The sequence below is a fragment of the Theobroma cacao genome, chromosome 7 (assembly GCF_000208745.1).
Source record: "Theobroma cacao cultivar B97-61/B2 chromosome 7, Criollo_cocoa_genome_V2, whole genome shotgun sequence".
Taxonomy (NCBI): domain Eukaryota; kingdom Viridiplantae; phylum Streptophyta; class Magnoliopsida; order Malvales; family Malvaceae; genus Theobroma; species Theobroma cacao.
In genome coordinates, this window is record NC_030856.1 from 12,526,116 (window position 1) to 12,537,509 (window position 11,394).

Here is an 11,394-nt window from a genome sequence, read left to right on the forward strand (position 1 = left end):
ATTCCTCACCTAGGGTTTGTTCTTCCTCTCTTTCTCTCTCTTCCTTGCTTGGCCGAATATTTGGAGAGTAATGGGCTGATTTATGCTATTTTTTTAGTTAAATAATAAAATATCTTAAGCTTGACACATGACATTTTCTTATTGGTCCATTTTTAAAACTTTTAAAATTTTAATCCTTTTTTTTCTCCACCACCCAATTAGTCAATGGTCAAAATGAGGATACGAGATGACCATGTGCTGGAAAAATGTCTTGGTGATGAAAAATTACTGTTTTGTCCCTAGAGTGGTAAAATTACCATTTTACCCTTATCCTCCAAATTATACCGGAATTAAAATTTTTTTTACTTCTAAACCTCAAATCATACTCCAATAAGTCAAATTGGGACAAAAAATCTTTTCTAAAAATTTTCATTTTGTCCCCAGGTGGTAAATGACCATTTTGCCCCTAGATAACGAAAACTTCAGTTTGACTCCAAATTGATCCTCGAACTCCGAATCACCATATTAAACCATTCTGGGACTTTAAAATTCTTAATTTCATCATAAATTCTCTATTTGATTTAGTTCGAGGCTTAAATCAACTTTGTTGTACCTCTAGGTATAATACCGACTTTTGTAAATTTTTTAGGACTCTCCTAGCATGCAAACATACTATCCATCATATGTATGTCATGACAAATATTTTTATAGAGTCGGGCTTGTCATTTTCTCCCCCACTTGGATCAACCATATGATCCTTCTTTATAATTGATTTCAACATTCGGCTAAATATTAATATTTTAATATTATTTTATTAATAAAATATTATTTTATTCTAAAAATTTTATCTTGTCTCTTTGGTACCCAAAATACCTTATTATGCCTCACTTGACTTCCGAATCACCTTTTATCTTACAAATTCTCCTCCGATAAAATTATTATTATTTTATTGTTATTTTCTCACTTGCGGAATATTTTATCCTAAACTACTCCTTTTGTCTTTTATCACTTTTCAACATTTTAATTGACCTCAATTTGCATTCGATCAACTTTATTTATCACCATATCAAAGTATGAGGTATTTCATCAAGAATAGGAAGAAAAAAAATGAAAATCATATAAAAAACATAATAAATACACAAAATTCATACTAAAGACCAAAATACAAATAACGTAGGTGTGAAAGAACACTATCTATATTGTTATTCAATATTGTAATATTGTCTTTAACCAACCATTCCTACTACTCTCTTAAAAAAAATGACAATAAATGACTGCACAGTTGATTAATGATTTTGTTTAAATTAAGTGAAGAAAAAATTTAATTAACATTTGCTTATGCATTAAGAAACTAGAATAAAAAACTTCTCTTTCTTAACCCAAAACATGAAAAGCTAAATACAATGAAATAATTAACTAACATGCCAAAACCAATCTAGTATATTTTAATTTCTTTCTTAACCCAATACATGACAAGCTAAACATAATCAAAATAACTAACTTATAGCCAACCTAAACCTGATCTAATACATTTTAATTTGACCTTTTTAATCCCTTCTTTGATTGAAATTCCCCACAAATAAAAAGGAAAAAAACAAAACCCATAAAGAATCGGGAGGAAAATAATGAAAATAATAATGCGAGAATTATAACAAATAAAGAAAATGCATAATTAAAACCAACATTTGAAGAACAAGACTACCAAAAAGCATAACGTCTCCACCATAAGACAACGCATTTAAATATGACGACGTGGACAAAAACCATTGGACACGCGCGGGACTAAATGCATAATAGTCCATCCGAGTCAAACAGAACCCCCCCGGGTCCCTTTTTAAGAGCGCCACGTTGCAAAGAATCAAGCAGCCCATGTGTCAAAACTATGGAGAAAAGCCGGGGCCACACCTTTTTAAGAGCGCCACGTGGCAAAGCACAAACAGCCCAGGTGCCAGAAATTTTGGCGCCCTCATGCGGCTTCTTTTGATATGTAAGAAAAAATATGAGGGCCCCCCAGTAAAGTATTCCGTTCTCTAATCGAACACTGATTTAGAGATTCTCACAAAAATTAACAATAAATACTCCCCAGTCCCCAGTATTCTTCTCTGCAAGTAGCCAAGCCGGCCCCAGAATTGCATTGCAGCATCAAATTCCTTCTTTGCCAAAACCCAATAAGAAAGAGATGCAGATCTTTGTTAAGACGCGTACAGGGAAGACTATCACCCTCGAGGTTGAGAGCTCTGATACTATCGATAATGTCAAGGCTAAGATTCAGGTTCTTTTTTTTTACTGTTTTCGTTTTGTTTTTCTAAAGAATTAGTCTTATTATTCTGGAGTTCGTGGTTGACTTCGTGTTCTGGTTGATGTGAAACTGAAGTAAACGATTAGGAAAAACTTTTATAGATACGTGTGAGGGGTAACTCTTCCTATGCTTTAAGAATTTCTTTTCTGGGTTTTTTTTTTCAATGAATTTGTATTTGGAAATTGTAGTTGACTTTCTGTTTGGTTGACGAGAAAGGCAAAGAAAACGAAAAGGAAAGTTAGAAGAAAGAATTCGAACTTAAAGTACTGATGGGTATATGAATATATGATTTTATAAATTTTTTGGTTCCTTTTGTAGGGTAAAAATTTGTACACTTTGACAGTGCTTTAGTTTTGCTGCTTCCGTTCCTAGTTTGGACTGATCGATTAGATGCTGTATTGTCTGGATTGAAATTGTCTAGGAAGGGAAATACTTGATAGTAAAAAATTTTACTTAGATTTTTTCTAGGATGAGATACTTTGATATTCAATGGTCGAAAAATTGTAATGATCACCTAACATCAAAATAAGATACAATGTTTGTGTCTTCTTGATTTGTTTTTACTTTCATGCTATTTAACATTGGGTGAATTATCTCAGATTTTTTTACCGGTGATATATTTCGATTTGACTTCTTTAGAATTGTGGATTATCTTTATATTAAGTGGTCGTAACAACGGTGATAGTCACCCAAGATTAATAGGATACAATCTAATGACAAAAAATTCTCTACTTTGTGCTTAATTTATTTCTTTTTATTTGAACTGCTTGACAGAGCTCGGGGTGGTGTCGATATTAGACTGTTGTTTTTATTACTCTTCTGTAATAAATTGTTTGCTGATTACTGATGGTGGACTCAACTTTTATAGGACAAGGAAGGAATCCCTCCTGATCAGCAGAGATTGATTTTTGCTGGCAAACAGCTTGAAGATGGTCGAACTCTTGCAGATTATAACATCCAAAAGGAGTCGACTCTTCACTTGGTTTTGAGGCTTAGGGGAGGAACTATGATCAAGGTCAAGACTCTGACTGGGAAAGAAATTGAGATTGATATTGAGCCAACTGATACCATTGACCGGATTAAGGAGCGTGTTGAAGAGAAAGAAGGAATTCCACCTGTGCAGCAAAGGTAGTCATCCAGTTCTGTGGGTTTTTCATTTGAAATAGACTTGTATAGTTGCATCATTATTTTGTTTTGAATTCTGTACAGCATTCACCTGAAAGATGCATTTTGAGTATAATACCTTGATCTAGTGCTTCACTTTTGTTGTTGTTGACAGATCTGGTTTATGATTTCTTAGTTGCCTTGATGTTGTAATTCACTCATGTGTTTCATGTTTGCAGGCTCATCTATGCTGGAAAGCAGCTTGGAGATGATAAGACGGCGCGTGAGTACAATATTGAGGGTGGCTCTGTACTTCATCTTGTGCTTGCTTTGAGAGGGGGAAGTCTTTAGATGGTGCTCCTTATATCATAAACATCAAATGGCTTAAATTTTATAATTTTTATATTTTACACAATATGGATGACTCTGTATGTGATATGTATGTGATTGAAAAACATTTTCCGATAATTTGTTTGACATGTTATAGACATGTTCTGTTTTGTTAGTAATTTATATGAATAATCTAATCTTTTTTCTTTAATATAAACCATGCTTCTACTTTGAAACTGGAAATGGTTGAGACAACCAAAAAAATAATTTCCTTGTGTTTGTTTAACATCTTCTTGTGTGCTATGTTTGGTTTGAATTTTTAACTTGAGAATTACTAATGATAATCATACAAATAATTAAAATAATAAAACAGATACCTACTTAGGCTACTTTTGTTTACTAGTTTTGCTACTTATTCCAAAATGTTGTTTGGATAACGACATCTACTTTAACAAATAAAGTATTAATTTGGTTTTTATAGGTAGTAAAGTGATGAGTAACTCAAACATTATCTGGTTTAAGGCTTTGAAGGTTGTAAATCTTATGATGCTCGAAAACATGTTGTTTCTATTGATATTTAAGGATGCAATAACTAGGAATATGAGAGTTGTACTAACTACCATTACATGCATTTCAAATATGATCTTTGATTCAAGTGTGATTGTTAATCAAAAAGGTTTAAGCTTGCTCAAACTATTATTTCAAACTTTTTGATGGTCACTTGTTTCAATACTTGAAAGAATGTCAGGTTAGTGATAGTTATATGTATGGTGTTATATTGGCCAAGCTTCTTATCTTAACTTGTTCATTGATATAGTGATATAGAGGCATATGGGGATTCAAATCTAGTTTCTTGACTAGAAAAACATATATCAACCATTGACAAGAAGTATGCATCAATCATAGAGTCAATGATCAAGTGTATTAATTTCATTAGAACAGTTCTGTTTTATTTTGTACATTTTGAAGGAGATAAGTCCAATGTATACATCAATCAATATACTACAACATTTTTGACTTTTTACTACTGCAATTATTTTAATGTAGCTAAATTCTTTATATAACATATAATACATTTTTATTTAGCTGCACTATTTAAAATGTAATCATTTAAAAGTAAGTTAAAATAGATTTGTCTTAAAATAAATTAAAACAGACTTGTGAGTAAGAGAAAGAGAAGCCCACAAAATAAAAAAGGCTATGGCCCATATAATTATATTATCAAGCAGTCTAAGTACCTTTTGTGAGTCTAACAACTCTTTTTACTTACCATTTAGGTCTTCCTCCCTCTCTCATCAGCTATCTTCTCTTACTTAATTTCTCGCCGAATTTATATGTTGAATAGAGTTTTTATTATGTAAGTTTCAACTTATTGGTACATGTTCGTGTAATCCTTGATTTGGGTACTTTTTTTTTCCCTCTCATTTCTTTTTATTTTGATCATGATTTATGTATAAATTCAAGTTTAGATTAGGTTTCTTATAATACTAATTAGGGATTTTGAGCATGATTTATTGATGTAAGCACCAGTTGTGAATAGAGGCTGAGAACCTGAGTCTTATGGCCATTTTTTTGATGTAGGAGTTCTCTATAAACATCTAGTTAGGGCAACTTATGTGTATGAACTTTGAATCACATCTTGTTTAGTACTTCTACCAATCAAGTTTTTTTTTTTTTTTTTTTTTCTGTAATGCTGCCTAAACTTAAAGGCTTATTTCTTTGATTAATAGCTAATTTAAACAACCAAGAGAGGAGAATGCAGACATAGTTTCTATAAATTAATCATTTAGGTCTTCCTCCCTCTCTCATCAGCTATCTTCTCTTACTTCATTTCTCGCCGAATTTATATGTTGAATAGAGTTTTTATTATGTAAGTTTCAACTTATTGGTACATGTTCGTGTAATCCTTGATTTAGGTACTTTCTTTTTGTCCTCTCATTTTCTTTTTATTTTGATCATGATTTATGTATAAATTCAAGTTTAGATTAGGTTTCTTATAATACTAATTAGGGATTTTGAGCATGATTTATTGATTTAAGCACCAGTTGTGAATAGAGGCTGAGAACCTGAGTCTTATGGCCAATTTTTTGATGTAGTAGTTCTCTGTAAACATCTAGTTAGGGCAACTTACATGTATGAATTTTGAATCACTTCTTGTTTAGTACTTCTACCAATCAAGTTCTTTTTTTTTTTCTGTAATGCTGCCTAAACTTAAAGGCTTATTTCTTTGATTAATAGCTAATTAAAACAACCAAGAGAGGAGAATGCAGACATAGTTTCTATAAAAATCCAGGAAAATTAATCGATTACAAGAAACTAGAACCAATTGTGTTTATTTATTTCCTTTAGCTTGATAAAGAAACTTTAATTTCTATATATTTTATTATCTTATTTATTACCTTTGACGTGAGGATTAGCTTTTTTCATTGTTCAGGACTTGTTTTGATAATTTTGGGCTATTGCTTTTATTGATTGGGTCCTAATAGGATTTTGCTAACATATGATCTTTCAGTTTTTGATTGAGTTTGTGGCCATGCAAAATAAAAATAATCTCTCTGGTTGTATGGTGCTACTTGGTTTTACATTAGATGTTGTCTTTTAACATTGTCGATTTTGTAATTGACTTTTGACAAAGAATAATTAACTAGTATATGTTGTTGTTTTTGGTACATTTAGTTAACTTCCTTGCATTTATGCTACATGCCAAAATTAAAACATTCTTGATTACCAAATGTCTTAATAGTAGTTCACGACTATTTTTGAAAATATTATCATTCTATTTACATTGAAAACATCATATAGGTTATTATTATTTATGTTGTGAAGATACTTTTAAAAATAACACATTCCAAGCTATTCATTATTAGTATAATAGTATTAGTATTTTTTTTAGCTATAATACTTTTCATAGCTAGTAATAGTACTCATGCCTCCCACTTTGAATCTAGTGAGAGGTCTCTTGTTTCCCCTTTGAATAATTTAAAATGTAGACATGCATACAAATATTTTATTTGTCTTTATTAAGATAAATATATAACTTATATGTCTTTATTAAGATAACTAGATGATTTGTACAATTGTCATAAGTAGACTTACTTTTCAAAAAGTTTTTTTTCAGTGAATTTGAGTAGTTCTATAAAGATGATGGATAAGATTTGGATGTGTTGCTCTAGATTGAGTAAAGCATTGGAGTTGGGTGATTTCTTGGTTTTGCATTTGCAAATGGGTTGAAGGGAGAATTGATTTTGTGCCCTTGTAAGACTTGTAACAGTTGAGAAGGATTGAATAGACAGAATGATCCTTTTGTATTGGCATCTCAAGTGCAGCAAAATTTTTACATCCAAGATCCAATTGAGAAGAATTGGCATGCTGTTATCAAGCCTAGTGGTCCAAGAGACTTATATGATATGTCTGGATCAAATGAAGAACGTGCATGGCAAATTGATAATGAGCCAAATGTTTCCTCTTTGGTTCCTATTATCAATGTTAGTGATGATAGTGTTCATTATTTAAGGGGTGATATGGTTAACAATCAATAATCACTGGATACTGCTCAAAGAGATAAATAATGACACATCTTTGGATGTTACTCAAGGTTGTATTCTTAATTTGGACTCTCTTTATTTAATTTAAATATTTATAAATGCTGCTTTTAATACTTATTTTCTTGTTCTTCGTAAACCTATGGCTATATCTTTTATTTCAGCATAACTTTTTCTTTGTGCTAACTTTTAATTGTGGTATTTTTCTAGCAGAGAACTTTTACTATGATGGCAAAGACTAAGCATTAAAAGTCAAGCACTATGTTAAATTTTCTTACAAGAGAGACTAGTTCATGTTCTTACCCACAATAACCACAACTCCACCCACAGTCACATGTTCCTCACTCTCAAGAAGTTTATTCTCATTCCAAACAAGGACAGCAATTTCCCTCTTGGACGAAACAGCCTTTAAAGGTGTGAAAAAAAAAAGTAGTAATTATCCTTTTCATGTCTTTCTTAGGTAAAATAGTTATAAGCAATTTTTTTTTAATTTAAAGATATCTATCTGTCTCTTTCTCTGTCTCTCATTCTTCTTCACCGCTTTGGATCTCATCGAAACTTGATCAGGTCAGTTCAATGTCTTTTCCTTTCTAAAAAAAAAAAATTATAGTTTATGTTATGTAATGTTGTTGTCAAATTTTATTGAGCTTCTTATTGGATTGATTCAGCTGCTATATATATATATTTTCTTATTCAAATTGCTAGTTTGTTTCTTTGAGCCTTTTTTCCTTCAATTCTAATGCTATTATACTGGGTAATCTTATGAGATGGGGGAGGCTTTAATTTTTTTGGGGTGGGGGGTGGGGATTGATTTGTTCTAATGAGTTGATTTAATGCTTTGTCTTATAACTGGGAAAACTGAATAAAATATCAATTTGTGTTTTTGAAAGATAATGCCTGGCTGTTGGCAATGGTAATGAATAGGTTTTGATTTTTTCACATCTTCCAACCTTTTGCTTTTAAATGAAGTTGCATTATACTCAATTTTGACCACCTTTGCTGCCATCTGGGTTCTTTTGAAAGATCTAAATTAAGTAGAGTGGCAAAAGCCTTTTAATGTCCTTAGTCGATTCTTACTTCATATGATGCCCAAAATATTGTTCACATAATAGTTTCACGTGGTAAACCTTGAGCAAATTAATATAATAGTTGCATAAATTGATGGGAAAAAAGGTGCTAAGTGGCCATTGGCAAATTGTTTTCCAATCCAGTGCGTAGATGGCTCTAACTAAAAATAATAGAGATAGTAGAGAGTAATTTGAATAACTGATACTCAGAGTGGAAATCAAGCTTCAGGTCTTCACACGGAGCCATCCTTCTCTTGCTGGGTTGATGAAGATGGGACAATCCATTTGGAACACCACTGAGAATATTGATGCAAGTCTAGAAGACTTTGAATTTGAGTTGCCTATGCTTAATCAGAGTGAATTAGAAAACAGGTTTGTAGAAGGGGTCAGATGCAGTAAATTTTCAGAGCAAAGTATGCACTTGAATGGTGGCAGTACCATGGAAGATATGCATTGGGGAGATAGAAATGGGAAATATGCACCTTTTGATATTGAAAATGAGTCTTCTGGGGATATAAGATAATCAAGTAATGCTGTTGATGGAGCCAATTCTACTGGTAATTGGAAAGCACTGACACCAAATTCTAAGAGCTCTGTTTCTGCTGCGGATGTGTTGAAGACATTGTTCTTTATACTTGTAAGGTATACTTTCAGCACATTTTTGACCTTGTAAGTCCATCTTGAATTAATCACAGCAGCATGGTAGCTAAGTTTAAGACCTTTTTTGAAGCTTTTACATTTTTCCTCTTATTGTATTTTGCTTTGAGTAGGTATATCAAAACCTTGTTAGGAGATGACTTGGGGAAGTTTCCAGCTGCCTTGTTGATGAATACTGTCCACTTCAGAATGCAAGCTGTTTTATCGAAGGCGATCACATGGTATTGGTCTCATAGATATCAGCCTACTGTTGCAATGTCATGGAGGGATTGCCTCTATAGAGGTAAATTCATCAAATATATGTCACTTTTTACTTCTTTATCACGTGAATTTGGTACTTGCATTTTGTCCATGGAAATAACTTGTAAATTATATGTTTGATATTACATCATTAGCTCAAACCTAAATGCATGTTTGCACTTAGATTTAGAGTTTTAAAATACTAGTCTTCTGTCATTCTATGCCTTTTCCACCTCTGTGCATTTCTTTGTAACTTATTTTATTAACTTTTCTATCCACTAATGTACAGATGGACTTTGCCTTTCATAGTTGTACCAACAGCTCTTTCAATGGCATTGTGTCACAGACAGCGGTTCAGAGCATTAGAGGAGGCTCGGGGGTGTTGCGGAGTGTTGGCATATGTGGGAGAGAACCCCCCACTTGGGTGCAGGAGATAGTTGCAAGCTGCCAGCAGGGGCGCACAACACTGGCCCCTCGGCTAGCCAGCCCGCACAGCACCCAGACAGGCAGCCTGCGTGCGGCCCAGACTAGCCCGCGCGCTTAGCACCCAGACAGCTTACCTGTGCGCAGCCCAGACAGTCCAGCCCACGACTGTAGTCTGTAATGGCCTGAACCTCCCAAATTTGTGTTCTCTCGCCCAAAACTGTCTTGTCAAGCTAATTTGACTTTTGGGGGGAATTTGCAGTATAAATAGCACTTGTAATTATTTGTACAGTAGATAATGAATAGAATACACACTTTTCACTCTCAAATTCTCTCTAGTTCTCTCTTCTCCTGTCTTCATTTCAATCTTTTCCTGCTTGTGTATCTGCTGGCCTAAGGCCTATTGCTGCGTGTGTGTGTGTGTGCTTGCGTATTGATCGGCAAACTTGTGCTGTGTGTGTGTGTGCTTACGTACCGACCGGAAGCCTTGCGTGTGCGTGTATGCTGAGTGCGTGTGCGGAGTGTACACTGGGGCTGGGCTTTGCGTATCGGTGAGTAAGCTTGCATTGCATCTTGCATAATTATGTGTTTCTTGGTCTTAGTGGCCTTGAAAATCAGTTGTTAGGCATCCTTAGGCTGACTTGGGTTTCGAGGCCAAGTTAAGGATGAGCCCAAGGCCACACAGTTGGGGTGGTCTGAAGAATCCCCGCGTGATATTGGACGTTAACTTGCAACACATCCCTGGTTTTCATATCTGTTACTTTTGTCACAATGGTTTGTTAATTTTTCTGTACTCTTATGTTATGATGAATGTTTAGTCTTATTCAGATGAAATTTTCCCCTCCTACTCTGTGAATATGTCTTTTGATTTTTCCTTTTTGTGTTGTGTAGTTGACTAAACTATATTTCCTATGTACCTTGCAGTGTAAGTCTGCAGCTCCTATATATCTTCTCCTATTCGCTTTTTGCATTAAGGTGAATTTTCTGTCAATTGATTTTCAAGTCTGCTCTCAATGTTTGGATAGTGCTGAACTGGTTAGACTTTAGATGGTCTTCAAATGTTGGGATGAAGCTCTCTTTGTAGATGTAGGGGCTAAGTAATTTGGTAGTTTATGCTTATTACAAGCTTGAAAACATGCATTTTTAGAGTATCTTTTAGATGATAGCTACCTAGTTACTTTATTTGTTTTCCTTAAATGCTTTTTCTTTTTCTCATGGCAATAGCAATATTGCAAAAACAATGAGGGTTGGATGAAGCACTCTACAGGGTTGTGCGATTGAAGAATAACCTTAAATTAATTGTTGATGATCTAATGTCAATGGCAATGTTCTTAAAACAAACCTGGGTTTTGAATTGCCAAAGGCAAGTTTCAAGGGGGGAGCTTTTACGGTCAAGCCTCCTCATACATATACCTACATATCAGAAAATTTTTATCATAAAACTAGACTTGACAATTTTGAATACGATACGAGAAGATACGGAGTTAAACAGGTTTAGGTTTAGTTTTATCGTATTTCGTGTCTTAATCGTATTGACATGGTTTTCGTAATGTGCGGATCTCGAAATCCGACCGCTAGACGTAAAAATAGACACCACCAATCTTTTCGTGTCTTAATCGTATTGACATGGTTGTCGTAACGTACAGATCTGCAAATCCGACTGCTAGACATAAAAACAAAGAGTTGCCACCAATCTTTTTCATCTCAATGCAATTGGTCACTTATTAAATTTGTTCTATCCAACGGAGTTTTA

The 11,394-nt window shown here is 33.7% G+C and overlaps 2 protein-coding genes across 2 annotated transcripts; both read left to right on the plus strand.

Annotated features, from left to right (window-relative positions):
- On the plus strand, nucleotides 1,981–3,929 carry LOC18594760 (ubiquitin-NEDD8-like protein RUB2). Its single transcript, XM_007022394.2, has 3 exons — nucleotides 1,981–2,251; nucleotides 3,147–3,406; nucleotides 3,622–3,929. Exons 1-3 carry the CDS (start codon nucleotides 2,159–2,161, stop codon nucleotides 3,731–3,733), a joined length of 465 nt encoding a protein of 154 aa, XP_007022456.2. The 5' UTR covers nucleotides 1,981–2,158; the 3' UTR covers nucleotides 3,734–3,929.
- On the plus strand, nucleotides 6,854–10,922 carry LOC18594759. Its single transcript, XM_018124369.1, has 9 exons — nucleotides 6,854–6,919; nucleotides 7,039–7,236; nucleotides 8,551–8,693; nucleotides 8,850–8,990; nucleotides 9,092–9,261; nucleotides 9,528–9,642; nucleotides 10,358–10,415; nucleotides 10,566–10,676; nucleotides 10,866–10,922. The coding sequence occupies exons 1-9, from the start codon at nucleotides 6,854–6,856 to the stop codon at nucleotides 10,920–10,922; spliced, it is 1,059 nt and encodes a 352-aa protein (XP_017979858.1).